This window comes from Ascaphus truei, chromosome 1 (assembly GCF_040206685.1).
Source record: "Ascaphus truei isolate aAscTru1 chromosome 1, aAscTru1.hap1, whole genome shotgun sequence".
In the NCBI taxonomy this organism is placed as follows: Eukaryota; Metazoa; Chordata; class Amphibia; order Anura; family Ascaphidae; genus Ascaphus; species Ascaphus truei.
The window spans coordinates 476,133,684-476,151,217 of NC_134483.1; the positions used below are offsets into that span (position 1 = coordinate 476,133,684).

At 45.3% G+C, this 17,534-nt stretch overlaps 1 protein-coding gene across 6 annotated transcripts in view; it reads right to left on the reverse strand.

The window, feature by feature from the left end:
• Positions 1-8,953: 8,953 nt before the first annotated feature.
• Positions 8,954-17,534, reverse strand: part of LOC142464211 (NEDD4-binding protein 2-like) — a 91,303-nt gene continuing 82,722 nt past the window's right edge. For 5 of the 6 annotated variants that reach the window (XM_075567623.1, XM_075567613.1, XM_075567581.1 and 2 more), the window contains one exon: positions 8,954-11,839. In XM_075567623.1, coding sequence (XP_075423738.1) covers positions 11,794-11,839 — 46 coding nt within the window. In that variant the 3' untranslated portion in view covers positions 8,954-11,793. The remainder of the gene's footprint in view (positions 11,840-17,534) is intronic. The other variant, XR_012787621.1, reaches the window with a different exon arrangement.

Below are 17,534 nucleotides of genomic sequence, written 5' to 3' on the forward strand. Positions count from 1 at the left end.
GTGCTTCTCTATTTCATGAAGTATACATGGTACATTATGTTTTCACCCATTCAATAAAATTAATTTTTTTTTTGTAAATATTTGTAAAAGGTTATGTTTTCATTTTATACATCCAAACTAGATTGTGGACTGAGCGCATTTGATAAAAAAGGAGTATTTTCTCGCTTTTTTGAACCTTCACCGTTTACGCTTTTTTTTTGCACCCCTCCTAAACTCATTTAGGCTGAGGCAAGAGTATCTGTTTTATCTTCTATAAAAATGTATATTCTGTACCAGTTGTTTTTAAAAGTTTTCTTACATTGTTTCAACATAATACAAATGTATATGTTTTAGCAAGCCTTTGTAACCACAGTACCCACTTAACAATGCTGGTAATCTATTTTTCTAGAAAGAAATAACTAAAATGTACCAATAAGTGAAACTATTATTTTCTAGAAAACTGCAGCTGTCTTGTGCAAGGAAATGAAAAAAAAAAAAGTATAAAATCAGTATAAAGAGCAGAGAAAAAAATTGTTAAAAGTTCATTTTTTTTCTTATTGCGTATCACATTTCACAGTTATTTGTTTGAGTTCACATTGTATTGTTTCATTAAATTGTGTTAACTAAGTGTACAGAGTATGACTACATGTAATATTTGCAAAGCTGAACTTTTTTTTTCTAAGTAATGGTTAACACAATTAACCTCTTTAGTGCCACCACGGCTTGAAGTCACTGCACTGCAGACACATCTAAGGCTGGGGCCATAGAAGGGGAACAGGGCTGGACTGCGCTGACGCTGAGGCTCGCCTGCTGAAATCTGCGCGATTTCATGCCCATGCAGGCGAGCCAGCGGGCGCGATCAGAGGCGGGGGGAGACTGAGGGAGGAGGGGCAGTGACGTCGCTGGGCCAATCGCCCGCGATGCACCGACGTCAATGTCACGGCGCCGTGACGTTGACGCTGCTCCGCGCTGATTGGATGTTTTCAACCGACAGCGCTCTGAAAAACAGCTTGGCTGTCGGCTGAAAAATCCAGCGCCTCAGCACGCCTGCGGACGCTCGCGTGAGCCCCCTCTAAAGACATCCTCATTGAGGATGCAGGGGCTCAGCGCGGAGCGTCCGCACGCCTCAGCACGGCCTGTCCTTCTATGGACTCGGCCAAACATAAAAACAGACGCTCAGATTGTTCTATCATCGCTGTAGATGTTAAACTCATTAAGTGCATTTTTGGTAAAAAAAATAAATAAATAACAACTCACTAATGGAAATACACTTCCGCACTTGGAATTTCTTGATATTTCCATTGAAAAACTCATAAAAGACAACTAATCTTCAGAACTTTATCATATCGAAATATCTTCCTTTTTAAATAAGGAATTTTTCTTGTCACAAAGAACATTTAAATCTCTTTTTCCTCAGTACTCAAAGAATGTAGTTAGTTACTTTTACCTTTACAACAACAATATCTCTAAAAAAAATAATACTGAATATTTTTCAAACAGTTCTTTGATTTCCTAAAGAATAACACTATGAATGTATTCATTACATTTGTACAAAAACTGAAAACATAATTCTGCAAAAATGTACGAAAACTACTGTACACACCCCTTATAAATCACAATTTAAGTTAAACCTAATATGCACGGTTCTTTCAAAAAGTATTTATAGATAAAAATTAACAACAAAAAACAATATGCATATTAAACGCTGTAAAGTTTTTTCATGATTAAAAGTAAGGTTGTTTGCAATATTTTGCAGCATGTGTAAGAGAGCAACTCTACCGCTGCTTTATACACCTAGACACTGGTCATACAGCCACACAGAGCCACCTAGTGAGCAGCTGGATTGTCACACTAACATAACTCCCATAGCCACTGGTACGAGTCTGGTAACATGGAAGCTTACCTACCTATAAATGGTAACCACTTTTGTCACTTCCTCATAGGAAGGCACTGTGCTTTACCTGCAGAATTACCGGTGACTGTAAGGTTACTACGTTAACTCTCCCCAAACAGAGGACACTCAATCACAAAACAGCAATGCTCACTTGTAAGCTCTTTGGGGGACAGTCTAGGACATGTCCGCCGGCGTGTAGCCGTTACTCATCTCATCACAGGGACCTCTCTACGCTGGCTACTTCGTCTCTAACCTTACCGCACAGAAAACATAATCTTAACTTGTAATACCAACGTTACCCTCTACTCCAAAAACCTTAACCCCTTAACGTAATCCCCTGCCCTAAAAACCTTAACCCTTTACTGTAATCCCCTGCCCTAAAACCTTAACCCTTTACCGTAATCCCCTGCCCTAAAAACCTTAACCCTTTACCGTAATCCCCTGCCCTAAAAACCTTAACCCCTTACCGTAATCCCCTGCCCTAAAAACCTTAACCCTTTACTGTAATCCCCTGCCCTAAAAACCTTAACCCTTTACCATAATCCCTTGCCCTAAAAACCTTAACCCCTTACTGTAATCCCCTGCCCTAAAAACCTTAACCACATACCCTAAAAACCTGACACCTTTCCCTGAAAGCACTATCCTTAACCACCTACCCTAGCCACTAAATGAACCTTTAAAATAATTTACCTTGGAGAAGCAGCTGGCGGCTGAGCGTCTTGCGCCAGAGGATCCCTGTGTGGCCGAACGCCGGCGGAGACTCGGGCTGGGCAAGACGGCCGTGACCAAATATCCGATTCGATAGGAGGCAGGGTCTTCCTTTGCCTTATGTTGTCATTTGAAGGTGAACAAATAATAACCCAGCGCTCTTTATGTGAATCCAAATTATACATTTTGTATAGTGCAATATCAGTAATAAGTGAAAAATACATAAATATATAATAAATAGTGTCTACCAATATAATGTGACTTAAATAACAAATCAACAAAAACCCAATCTGCAGCTCTGGACCCAAAAGAACAGTCCTCTGAAGTTCTTAACATTGTTTTCTTAAAGATGTGGGGCGGGCAGAGTTAAACCGGAAATAAAAGCGACAGAATGGTGCAATATTGTTTGGTTGATATAGTAAGTACTATTATAGGCTAAAGGAGTGCAATTCAGGGCATTATTGAAAACCCTGCTCTCTGATTGGTTAAAATTCCGGGCATTATCCAATCAGTAATGCCCGGAATTTTAGCAGCTTGCGAAGTGTAATTTTCAATCTGTTTATTTCCAGCCAATCAGCTTTCACAACAGCTGAGACAGGGCAGGGGATTGGTCAGAATGAAGTAACAGCTCTGAGACAGGGCAGGGGATTGATCAGGAAGTATCAGCCACGGGTTGACTCCTCCCCCTCCTGAGCTGACTGAAATTTTCTGAGCAGATTCAGTTGAATTGGGGGGGAGAGTGTCTGCAAAGAAGTAAGTGGCTGCATTTTTGATTGTGTGTGTGTCAGTAGCAGTGTTTATGGGTATAGCATATTCGAAACATTAAAATTGAAGGTGATTAATTACCGTAGCGGATATCCGCTATGGTTCACACCGTAAATAATTGTTATTGTGAGTTTGAAAATACTGTACATGAGCAGGGTGTCTCCTGAGCTGACTCGCATTGGTTTCAGCCTCGGGGACCCCCTACTTCATGAGATACAGACTCCGTTATGGGGTGCCGATATCCCCCTGCATGATTTAAATGCCCCCGATCACGTGACACGGGAGATTGAAAAGCACAGGGGATACCGGCAGCCCATAACGGGGTCTGTATCTCATGAAGTAGGGGGTCCCCGAAGCTGAAACCAATGCGGTTCAGCTCAGGAGACACCCTGCATATGTACACTACTATTAAAATGAATATTTATAATATGTACACTACTATTAAAATGAATATTTATATTGCAAGATCGCCTGTAAGAGCCGTACATGGAGATGCAGCGTCCACAACCACTCCCACATCCACTCATCCTCTCCATTTCACACACTGACACAGTCACTCACAAAAAAAAATAGAAAAAAAATGACTGTGCATCCCGTGCTGTCAGCACAGGTACGTCCCATGCTTCCAGCGCAGGTACGTGGCGTGCTACTAGTTCAGGTGGGGGAGTGCAGGTGGGGGAGGGTAGCAGGTGTAGTGGACAGGGAGAGAGGGACAGTTTCAAGCATCCTACCACTGAGGCAGAGTAGGCTCGTGCAAGTGATGAGCAGCCTCCAGCACGCAAGCAGCGCGTCGGAAAGATAAGAAAAGCCCATTTTTCTCATAGAGAAAATGATATCCTTGTGGAATGTGTCATGGCTTCGTTTAATCAACTATATGAGTCATTGGCATGTAAGAACATCACTTATATGTGTAGCCCTCTTTCCCCCTGCTGTAAAGAGGCTACCGGTGTTGCAATTACCTGTTGGCTCACAGGGGGCCTAAGCCTCTGCCACGGGGAGCCTGGGGTTATATAACAACAGTCTCAGTGCAGCGCCTCCACCTGAGAGGGATCCAAACGTAGTAGGAAGAGCCCCTCACAGGAACCAATAATGATAACACACAGATTATAATAATAACCTTTATTGCAACACATGTATATCTTAATGGCTCTACAAAATGCTAATAAGATAAAGCTACCAACCGCCAAGCCTCGCACGGCCGTAACCCACCACCGTGTACCCAACACCGTGTCCTTAAAGTCCCGCACCCATCCCCATGTGTTAGACAGCGCTGCCCCTCTGAGGCTAAATGTACAATTAGTGCACGTGGTGTATTTAAGGTACCTGCTGGGTGCTCCAGCACCCGGGCGCGCCGACTGACACCCACAAAGGATTCGCAAATCCAGCGATGGAGTCCACCTCGCGATGAGTCCACCTCCAGGTGGGGTGGTATCCAGCTGGAGTGTCCCACATGAAGATAGTCTCTATGATGCAGGTGTCTGGTCCCAGACCACCTGTAATCAGGATACAGCTGTGTCTTGTCTGTGTCCCTCAACCTGGTTCTACAGGGCAGGGTCCCTATCTATGGGCCTGTCCCTGCAGCAACCACAAGCTACAAAAGGGAGTTGGGGCCTAGCTGGGGCCTACTGGGGGTACTCTGGCCTAGTACAGGGGTCACAGACCCCTGCACATATACACCCTACCCTGATGGCGTCCCAGCTCCGGCTAACGTGTCCCTGGCATGCCAAATGTATATTTTCCCTGATGCAAGTAATGCTGCAGCCCTATTGGCTCTGCTTGGGCACCTGATTGCCTGCCCCTGTGCATGCTGATGGCTGTAGTCCCTGCAGGACCTTTTCCTATTGCCGCCTCACGCGCCAAGTGTACTGTGCATGCGCGACTCTGGCATGGCGGCCGGGCTCCCTCTGCGCATGTGCGAACCTGCGCCCGACCTTCCAACATGACGGCGCACTTTACCGGGAGCCTCCGGCAAGCCGTCGCCAACCCCACCTCCCCGCAACATCACCCGCAGCAGCGGAGGTAAGGAAGAGGGGACAGAAGAACCGGGGGACCAGAGGGGACCTGGTTACATATGATTTTAGTGTACGAAGTAATATTTAAATGTATCTAAACAGTACATTTTAGTAGTTTTTAAACACTTATGAATGTACCATTGAGATGTTAAACATGTATGCTAAAACTGAGGTGTGCTACTGATGTATGGACACATTTTCTTAGTCACAAATTTGCACATTACATAGACTAATGGGTGTCTGTAACTACATGTACATTTTGGTGGTGACACAAATACTCATACTATCTGTTCCAACATCCCTTTCCTATGGTAAAATAGTTCATATATTAGTAGAAATTATGAAATCAATAGTTAAATGTACAGTAACCTACAGTATAGTCATGAATTAATACATTTTTACATATATACACAGCAAAAACTAAAGCAGTCAAAAAAGCAATCTGTGGTTCCAGACCTGCACATGTCAGTGCATCTGGACAACAAAGACAACACCCGAGACGTGCAAAAAATATTTTGGAGACATACAGCACCGACAAAGTTTATTGCAGCAAATGCCGCCGGTTCACCGGGATTTACTCCGGCTGGTGCTTAGGAAAGTCAGCACATCAGCCGCATCCAGCCGCGTCCCCTCCGTTCCCCCCCCCCCCCCTCCAATCCGCGCGCAATTTAAACATCTTCCCGACCCTCTAGCTGCGCCTGCTGTGCCCCTCTGCTTCCCCGCTCCCCCGCTTACCTCACTTCAAACCTTCAGGGGAGTCGGGGAAGCCGGGGAAGCCGGGCGCTCGCTTGACTGTGACGTCACCGACGTCACGCAAACGAGCCGCTTCCCAACGCTTCTCCACGCTGCCGCCACGCATCCTGCCGAGCGGCATTTGCTCGAATAAACTTTGTCGCTACTGTAAAACTACGCCTTAAAGCTGCAGTTCAAGCTTTAAAAAAAAAAAATTGTCCCATTCAATATGTGCATCAATACAATCTGCACACTGACGAGTGATTAGCTAAGCTGCAGATCGATCCGTTTTCCTGTAATCGACTGTAATAGATCGCTTGCTCTTGGTTATTTAATTCAGTTCTTGCACAGCATTTTGGGCAATGTAGTCCTGGAATATGATTGACTGGGCAGATACTATATACAATTGGTGCACTGCTAGAGAGAGGGCGGGGCTCAAGAGCCAGAGCCTATCAGAAGGGGAAGGGGGCTGTCACTTTGGAAATGCTTCCTACATTAGAAACATTTAAAAAAAAAAGAGCTCTCTCTCTTCCCCTCAGCTCTCTCTCTCCCCCTCAGCTCTCTCTCTCCCCCTCAGCTCTCTCTCTCCCCCTCAGCTCTCTCTCTCTCTCCCCCTCAGCTCTCTCTCTCTCCCCCTCAGCTCTCTATCTCTGTCTCCCTCAGCTCTCTCTCTCCCATGCCTACCTTTGGCGGGAGGAGATGATCAGAGGAGCAGCCGGCAGAGGAGCTGTGGCAGCAGACACCGGAAGTAAGAAAGACTTCGGGGTCAGACTGCTAGAGGGCGCTCCTCCCCTGCCTTGCTGATTCCTCTGCCGCAGGGGTGGGGAACCTTTATTCTGCCAAGGGCCATTTGGATATTTATAACATCGTTCGCGGGCCATACAGACACAGACAGGCAGGCACACAGCAGGCATGGAGGCACACAGAACCCCCCCCCCCCCACCCCCTACCTCTGGTAGTTGCTGCTGTTGCTGGGGGGATCGTGTAGGGCGGATGCTGGGGTAAGTGCGGGGGGAACTGCTGGAGAAGCATGGGGGAAGTGCGGAGAATGCTGCGGGGACTGCTGCGGGGGGAGTGCTGGGAAGTACGGTGACTGCTGGGACTAGTACGGTGGCTGCTGGGGATCATGTAGGGTTGCCGGCACCTCACACCACCTCCTCCCTCCTCCCGATCGGGCGCGCGAAGATTAAGTCCCTTCGCGGGACGAAAAGCGTTAGAGGTTTTTTCCTGTTCACCATTTTGTACCAATAAAGTTTTTTCTATACTAACGCTTGGTTGAGCCCTATAGAGTTTTTGCAGTGACCGCCGGAATTCCTTCTTTGCTTCATGTTCTTGTATAGCGCAGCTATTTTGACGTAGCGCTTTACAGAGACATTTTGCAGTCACAGGTCCCTGCCCCATGTAGCTTACAATCTATGTTTTTGGTGCCTGAGGCACAGGGAGATAAAGGGACTTGCCCAAGGTCACAAGTAGCCGACATTGGGAATTGAACCAGGCTCCCCTGCTTCAAACTCTGTGCCAGTCTGTGTTTTTACTCACTGAGGTTAAAATTTTAATACTAGTGTACCTGAGCAGTGGATCTCCGGGGCAGAACGCTGATTTCAGGTACGGGGATGCCCTGCTTCCCGAGATACAGGCCTAGATATGGGGTGCCAGTATCTACTATGTGTTTAAATGTCCCGGTCACGTGACGCGGGATACTTAAACATTGCATGGGGATACCAGCACCCCATAACAGGGCCTGTATCTCAGGAAGCAGAGGGTCCCCGGACCTGAAATCAATGCGGTTCTGCTCCGGAGACCCCCTGCTCACGCACACACTAGAATTAAAATAAAAACAGCATCATTACCTTAGCGGCTATCCGCTAAGGCAATGAATGGGTTCAACTTGACTAGCCTGTTTATTGGGGGAGAGGGGGTGGATGAAGGGGGTAGTAGCCCCATGGTGGGTGGTTGCCTGCCGTGAAGGTTGCAGGAGGAGTTAACCCTTTCACTATCATAGCTGTGGGAACCGCTATGGTATTGAAGGGGTTAACCAATCCTGCTACCCACCCGCAAGGCCTAAACACCCACCGCTGGCCAAATACCACCTTCACCCACTCCCGCTACCCACAATAAACATGGCACTGGTAGTTAACCCTTTCATTGCCTTAGCGGTAAGCCGCTAAGGTAATGAAGCTGCCTGTAAATGCATTTTTCCTGCATTGGATTGAAGCCGGGGTCTCCGGTGCTGATATTAATGTGTATCAGCTCCGGAGACCGCCGGCATCAATCCAATGCAGAAAAAATGCATATTTTTTTCTAAGTCCGTCTCTTACATCCCGTCTCGCCAGCTTTTGCTGGCAAGAAGAATCTATGATAAAATCGCAATTTCAGAGCCCCGATGAGATTATCGATGCTACTAAAATTGCACGATTTTATCAAAATTGCGAGTTTGGGCTTCTCACCCCTCCTGTGCGATGTGTTTGGCCAGGAGCCAGAAATCGAGAGAAAATGCTTTCCCCGCACGATTTAACCAACTTATCGAGGCTTTCTAAAAAGCTACCTTTCGAGAACAGCTCAAAATCCTCGATAAGTTGGTTATCGAAGCTACTAGAATAGTCCCATCTGTGTGCATTAACAGGGAGTGAGTTAAGCTGCTTGCCTCTACTCACTTGCCACAGTGAGCTTGGGACAGAAGAGGTATTTTTTACATAGGTGGTTAAAATATTACTTGAATGACAATATAATGTTTCGAAGTGTAAAAACAAAACAAAAAAAAATACTTATTTTGCTTATGTGGACGGGGCTCTATTTGAAAGGGTTTTTAGATACCAATTGAACTCTAAGCTAGAACAAATGTGAACACACCAAAATCACAATGTAGCCTATACAACTGGTTTATTGAATGTTATTTTTTTTATAATGTAAAAATAAACTACCACAAAAACAGTTTTCAATAAAATCCCTTGTTGCTGACAAACATAGGAAAATGAAATATTCATATTTTACAGAATTAAAAAAAAAATAGAAATGTACTACACATTTTCAGATACCGGTCCTGACATTCTACAAATGGCAGATACAATATTATGTACAAACACTTTGGTGGTTGCAAGTTTAGGAAACAAACTTATTTCAAAGTACACAAAAGGCGTTTGCGCCATTGTATTAGTCATTTGAAAAGACCACTTCAAACCAGTTCTCTTGTACAGGCATCTACTTTTAAAATACCAATGTATGTATATCTCACTTACAAAAAAAAAGAGGAAAGCAGACCACCACGTTTTAACATCCCAGAGTTAAGAAAATCAGAAGACAAAAAAAGTAAGTATTCATGAGAAATAAAATATGTGAACAGGCATTAATTTTGTCTGTGAAGCTTTTGCTACAATACTGGTGTGGGAGGGGTATGGGGGGTAAAAAGCAAATAAGAGAGCCTTGCACATGATGGATTAAGTAGAATACAAAAAATGGAGAAAGCAAAAATGCTATTTTTCTAGGTAACCAGCAGTCAGGTGTGTTATAAATTAAGGGACACATTAGTAACCCAGTTAGTTATGTGTCGGCTGCTTTTAGTCTGTGCCAAGACTCCAAGTTGGAGGTTACAATTCAAGGAATCAGAACTTATGGTTAACATCTGTATCTGTAGGATGTTAAACCTTCCTTTCCTGCACTGTATTTTTACATATCTGTAATAGATCACCCAATTGTGCATAAAATGTTAATTAAAAAGAAAACATATGTATATGAAACGTGTTAACTACCGGCTCCAACACATCTACAACAAGTTATAAAACTTGTTCAGGTAAAATGACAATGCTCTACTGCTTTATTTAAATGACATTGTGGTGAGATGCTAAAACAAAAGGAAGGCCTGGTTTTTGGAATAGCTAATATGTCAGCAAATACCTAGCATTTACATACAAACGGTTTCATGTACATATGAATAGGATGAGCTGAATACCGACTGATTATCCCAAACCCCCACTCTAGGCAAAGCTACAGCAAATAAAATAAACCTCACCCAAAGTGAACACAAAATGGTAGCGACAGTTTCTTAACCCCTTCAGTGCCTAGAGGGTTTGTCATGCATTGCACTAGAATACATGGCAAACGCCCTAACAGCGCAGTGGTTAACAGCACTGTTTATCTTAATTAAGAAACAATAAAACAGAAATTATAAAAAATTAGCGACTAGACAAAAAAAAAGTGATTAATTTACATGTTAAAAACTAAAATGGTGTTGTTCGGAGTCATACAACATGTTTATAACAATCACTAAAACAGTTTTATATGAAGAAAATAGGTAAATAAATGTAGCTGGTAAGTAATACACAACTAACGCACTGGAAGTACTGATAACAAGGAACTGCTGTAAAGACAATTTAAGTACAGATTATAAAAACACAAGACGACATATTCTAGTTATTATTATGCTAATGAGCACCAGAAGATTTCCCTTTTAGACCCGTATTTAAATATGCTGTGAAGACATTTTTGCATGTGAGGGAAGACCTCAGCTCCATTCAAATGGTTGAGACAAAGAGACGTACTATTGCATAGAAACACCCATCTAAATCAATAGTTGTTCCCCAATTGCAGCTTCATGAACTCCCAAAATCTCTTCTAGCAGAGAGAATGCTTCACTTCATACTGAATAAGGGGCCTTAGATTACAACTGTTTCAGCAGAATATAACTACAGTAATGCATTACAAATGATGAACCCGTGGAAGGCAGTTTTGAAGCTAGTTGAATAAACAAGGGCATTTGATTTAGATACAAACATTCCAGGAAGGAGACAAAATGGCAGTGACACTTCTTCAACATGCAGTTTAAGTTACCAGTTGAAGTTGAGGTTTCCATTTGAAAAGGTCTACGGGAAAGTAGACTAGTTGGAAATAAGAAATACGTCATGTAGGTCTCTGTAGGCTAAATTGTGATCTGTTGTTGGAGAGACCACCAATGAATTGTACAGCACTTCAGACATCCCTAGTCTATAAAAAAACAAAAATCAGTTGGCTCTTGTTGCAAAAATAGCATCTGTAGAAAGAAATCCACAACAATGAATTTGAGAGACCGATTTTAAAGTTTAGCGAATACTAATATTTGCTGAGATTAAGTTTTATGGGATTCACAGAATCCTTTGCACCAGTGCTGAAAAAATAAAATATTGAGTTTAAATACATAAAAATTAATTGTACTGTAGAATTTGAATCCGTCTGCAATCTGTACAATAAACACAAAAATCCACTACAATCAGCAGCACCACTTTTTCTTTCATAAGTCATCATAAGCACATAGAGTCGAAATGATAGCCACCGAATTGAGAAGTAGGCTACAGGCACAACTTATTACGTTGCAAAGTGTCTAAAATAGATTAAAGTACTATAGCTATACAGAGAGTTACATTCATTTAGTAGACAGGTCAATCAAAATAAATATTGTAATTCACAGTATTTAACTGCTGTAAATGCAAACCAAATCACCCAGAGAGATCTAAAATTGCACCTTAAAAAGCGAGCCTTACTGGCTTTGATATTTTTACCTAGTTTTCCAGTTATTTTATAAGATCACCGATATTACTAAAAAAAATAAATTCAAAAGCCATCTATTCCAATAGATCTCCTAATCGTTAAAAGAGCAGATACTTCTTAACACCTTGGTTGGGAGGTTCAGTTAGTTAGGAAAGTTGGTCTCGATCTAGTATCCACTTGTATATTTTATTTCAGCGTGACACGCAGTACACCTGGTTTAATCTCTACGAACCTAAAATGAAAAGGAAATGTATTGTTTGTATCTGTAGTATGATTTAATCTCCAATAATTATGATGCATCGACTTCTCATGTTTTATACAGCAGAAAAGATATAATTTCATCCGTTAAATTTCACTTACATTTCTATTGTAATTGGTGTCTTTATGTGTGAAAATAATTACCTAAATCTGTGGCATTCAGCCATTTTCTCAGGTAACCCGAGAAATGTAATCACTAGTGGGCAATATGTGGCCTGTAGCCTGGAGCTTCACCTGCAGCCCAGAAACAGTGTAGAGGAAGCAGGGACTTTGCTACCATGTATTGGACATTCTCCTCTTTCCATTTGGTCAGCTGTTTTATGCCAATGTGCTCAATAGTGTCCTGCTCCCCTCCTGCCTCCAACACTAGTTCAGAGGGTAAAAAGAGGAGCAGGACAGTATTAATGAGTGCTCCGGCAATCATCAGCTGACCAGAGGGAGCAGGCAGGCGCTCATACCAGCGGCTGCAACGTCCATGCTCATTGGTACAGCCTCTGTGTCTCCGAATCTCCCCATGTTATCTTCCTTCCGCTCACAACGCCCTCTCTCCTCCTCATGTGCTCCACTATATCAGTGAATGTTAATTGTAATATATGGCCCTTATAAGGGCTCAAGGGCTGAATATTGTATATCATCTTGCCCACCAGTGCCCTAAGTGATATGACCAATGATTCAACATACAGGAGAAATACACACAGACTGCCTACTGTACAAACACAGTAGTGCTTGGTTATCATCAACATATGGCGTATGCATTGCACTGTACGGCAGTCCCCTCTGGCAGCAAAATGGCGAAACCCAAGCTGGGTATTTTTAAGATGGTCGCCCTCTTAACCAAGTGCTTTATATTGTAGCTTTTTATTCCATTTGCGTCATATTGTATTGTATGTCTTTATTTATATCATATCTCATAGATTCAGAATTTATAAGCCAAGCTATTTAAACAGCGCCACAACAAAACTGCACATGGAGGATGAGTGCATTTGCTTCTTGGGTTTCAGAAATGCCGTCCCACCTTTTATTATTCAACTTCGTCCAGCATGTTCTAGTGGTCCAAAAAAATATATATACATACATATATATATATATATATATATATATGTGTGTGTGTGTGTGTAAAATTGGTGTACATATCTCTTTCTCATGCTGGCAGTAAACCTGGTAAGTATGCAGGATTGCCAGCAACAATCATGGAGGTTTGCCCTGGTGAGGTGTCATATGTCCCAAAGGAAGTGACAACATGCTTTGTGTTCACCCTTAGTGACACAGAGGGTATCTGTTTTCCGGAGGTGATATAAGACACAGCACTGCCTAAAGTTAGAGTGCAGTCCTGTTGGTGTTCTGATTCTGTTCAGGAGAGTCATGTGGAGGTCTGCAACAGTGGAGAGCAACTCTATTAGAGGAGAAGGAACCTTCCTAATGGAGTGCAGCAAAGGAATGAGCGGCTAAGCTGCTAGCTGTGAGGGGCAGCTGGCCCATACCACCAAGCAACAATAAAGATGCCCTGTTCAAAGACAACCCCACTGTGTGAGTGTGAAGTTACTCTCCAGCAAAGGCACCACCAAGAAGGAGTTCCTCATCAGAACCATCTCCTTGCGGACGCAGAGATCCTGATGAGGTGGAGGCGCAGCACTGGATATAGGTAGGACTCAAGCACACTACCTCAGCTGTCTGTCTGGGTTCACATTCCCCATACCAACATCATGCAGGAGACTCAGGAGTCCTGTTGCCAACAGGTGCACCACCAGACACTACCATGTAATGGGGACCGGTTAGACCACAGGGGCCAATCTGAGATTGGGTGGGTCAGCCTTAGCCAGAAAATCCGTTACATTTGGAGGCGCTGCTGAGATACCTGTCAACAGGACAGTCTTTTGCTAGGCACACTGGGAAACAGGGAGAGTGTATGCTGCCACTTTGTGCTGTGTTGGGACGGAACCCAGGGGTAGTCAGGGGAGCTGATGGAGTTGTCAGACCGCAGGGACGACCTGGGAACCTGAGAGGAGTTGGGAGTCTGGAGCCGGGCTATAGCTGTCCTAGTCACCTTGAGGTAGTGCTGGTTGGTAGGATGCCTAAAGGGATAGCCTGTTAACGTGGTCAGGAATCCTGGAGAGGGTCTGCGCTAGGCTGACCAAGAGAGGTAGACGCCCAAGTACTGCATGGAAGAGCCAGAGTACTCTAGCCCATTCCAGACCACTTACCGAAGGGAGCACAGACTGGGAGGAAGGAGATACAGCAGACACAGAGAGAGTGAGCCTAGCCTGAGGTAGTGCAATACGAGTCAGACCTACATTAGGTACACAAGGTGGTGCATCAAGGCAATCTTTATTGTATCGGTATGGCAGCTGCCCCGCAGAGAGGAGCTCCATGTACAATCAGAACAAGTATAGTAACCAAATGGCAACCGCAAGAATGGAGGATCAGCGCGGTGCTGAAGTCCAAAATGGCGGACGGAGGCTGATGAGAGAGCGCACATGGCGAGTGTGTGGGTGAAGAGCGAGCTACGGAAATGACTTTTGCGAGCCTGCTGTGGAGTGGCGCCAAGGCTGTGGCCGCACCGTTTTGGTCCTGTCTGGGACCTAGGGGTACTACCCCTGAGGACATTGAGGAGGACATTGTGGTGATGTGTGGAGAACATGATGGATTTGCTTGTCAGTCGACGTACAAACAATCAAAAGCTACCTCAACTGTTAAAGAGATTGACAGTGCAAACCAAAATGGCGTCTCCCGCTTCCCTGGGAGACCGCGTTGGCCAGTTGCAGACAATGAATAGTGGCGCCAACAGGAAAACCCCACCCTGATGAGGGGTATGGCGCGAAAGCTGCAGCCGCGCCCTCATGGACTATGATTAACTCAGCCCCAGTGCTGGGTCACCCAATAAACTTATGGGACCTCCCCCTAATCTCAACCAGGGGAAGTGGGTTCCAATTTCGGATCCAGCTGAGCGAGGAGCTGGTGAACCGGCCGTACCCTTACAGAAAGTAGTTCCTGTAACCAGTGCTGCCTGTGGAGAAGAAGACAAGGAGTTTGCAAGTAAAGTGGCTGCAAGAAATTGGCCGGTATTGGCGCCAATGAAGGAACCCTGCCCTGTCGGGGGTAGTGGCGCGAAAGCTGTGGCCGCGCCCCCCAGGACTGTAAAAAGTTCAGCCCCTGTGCCGAGGCATCCAATAAACTTGTGGGACCCTCCCCTAATCTCCACTAATAGGAGTGGTTTCCAGCTTTGGCAGATGTGGGTGGAGTTAGATGAAGGAGGGGTCACCAAACCAGCCCCTGCCCTTCAGTCACGAGGAGCCAGCGAGCAGAGCAGACAACTATTGAAAGTGTCTCCCATAGTGACTATGGCCTGCAAACCCGAGGAAGAATCAATGATATCGACCCAGCCCTATTCTGCCCCAGGAGGCTTCCTGGTACTTCGGATGGCCGGCACTGAAACTGTGGCATGTCTATGTCTGCAGTGCCGACTACCGGGGGGTGCCGTGAGTACCGCCTCGCAATGCTCGCAATGTGGCCTTCAGTATCTGTGGCCAATGCCCACCTTTGTGCCGGTCCAGGCAGTAGAGGCAACGGGGGATATAGCCATGTTATCGGCTGAACTCCCGGGTGCACTCTGGAGAGAACCCGGGGATCCCGGAGTGTGGGGATCGGGCCCGGCTATCAAAACTGAGCCGGAGGAGGAAAAAGACAGTAGCAGACGCTGTGAGGGGCGAGAGACTCACCGGCGGTCACCGAGCGGAGTGCCCCTCCCTAAGTCGGGGCTGGATTCCTCCGACGAGGAACCCGCAGTTCCTACCGCAGTAGTGACACGACAACCACCGAACTACTGCAGCGGTACTGCCAGAAAGGCGGTACTGCCAGAAAGACGGCACCTACCTGTGTCATCAGTGAGCGGAGTCGAGTGTCGCCGGTACAGCGGCAGACGGAGAGGCGGAGTCCCACGGCCGTGGTGACTAGCGCATCCGATGGCGGAGGAAGAACCACCCCGAGCCGACAGAGCGGTAAGAGACACCCTTGCCCTCCTCAGGCGCCGGTGGTGGCAACGGCGGAGTGGAGAGCAGAACCATCACTTCCGGCGGCGGATGTCGTTCTGGAAGAAGAGGTTCCGGTTGGGGACCCAACCCAAGACGGCGACGAGTCCCGCGAGATCGATGACCTCACTTCCGGCGGCCATAGCGGAGCGGGGCGGAAGATGGCCGCGTCCTCGCGACCGAGCAGCTGTACCAGGTCGCCTGGATCCAAGAAGAGCTGGCAGGCCCTGCGGAAGTCTGGAAGCAGCGAGACGGGAGAACCGGAGGGCCAGTCCAATGGCACCGGGCCAGGTAGCGGTGAAGTGCGGGTCGTAGCCCTGCGGATGCCGATAGCCCGTCCCTATGCCCGTCCCTATGTTTCTAGAAGGCTCAGGCCGAAACGCGTAGGAGCAGTTCTAGTAGGCAGGATCCCCTGTTTTGTCCCCCTCTAGGGACATGCTTACATGCTATGAGCTTTGCTCCTTGTTTCTTCCCCAGACACTGCTGTGTACCTGACTTAAGGTGACGTAATGCTTATTTGCTGCTGCAGGCTAAGGTGTGCCTTTTTGACTGCATTATGTGTGTTTTACATTGAGTCCAATTGACATTGCATTACTTTATATTTATCCCAGATCTAAGGGAGATAGAAGTGTACTGCTGTTTTTTTGTATTAACCACGTAGCTCTGCCACCGTTTTTTGTCTGCTGTTAGCTTTACTGTTTCCACCTTGTCAGGTACTGTAGAGCATTTATCCTGTTCATTCAGGCTTTTGTACTGTCCCAAGTGGGACCCTCTGGTTGGAGGATATAACAAGTTTTGCTATACACATGGGATCCATGCCTTTATTTTAATTTTCTGTACTTTGTATTTTAACTTTTTGTTCTGTGACAACCCTTAATAAAATGTTGTGATTTTGTACTGCCAGGCAAACTAGAGTGCTTTTTGTTTAGGGCTCTTTTTCTCTCTTGCAATATTTTCTGCCCTTATAGCACCACCGACAGATTACTATATCTATACTTACCTTGTCGGTTTTTAGTTGCCTTAAATTGTCTTGTGGATGCGGGGTCATCTCTTTTTTCTCATAAAATATATATATATATATATATATATACACACATATACATATACACACACTTACGCATGGTCTTTAATTCTCTTGTACAAAACATAGAAGAGATGACAACAAAAGCAAAGTAAGGAATGGTGAAGGGCGTGATGGGGAAGAGCGTTGTCTGTGCGGTCTAGGACGTTTGGCCGCGACCAAAACGCCGCTACTGGGATAAGTCGCTGTGATATCTGCCTTGCCCACACCGACAAGCCAGGTCTGATAAGTGCATGTTTAAATGTCCTGCATGGGACTGCCACGTGTCCCGGCGGCGGAGCGCCCGCTGCGTTTTGGTCACGGCCAAACGTCCCATCCCTGCGTTATGTTTTCCACATGCTGCACTACTGTTTGTTATGTTTGCAAGACTGGAAAATAGTCTCAAACATTATGCACATTCAGAGAAAATTCAGAGAATTTGTTAAAAACTAAATAGCGTTAAAATATACTAAATGTAGCTTCAACATGGTTTTTTTAATACAGGTGTGGTCTTAACAACTAATTAACATTTCTTTATTTTTTATGCCAATGTTAAATACAAAGGAAATGTCACTGCACAGCAC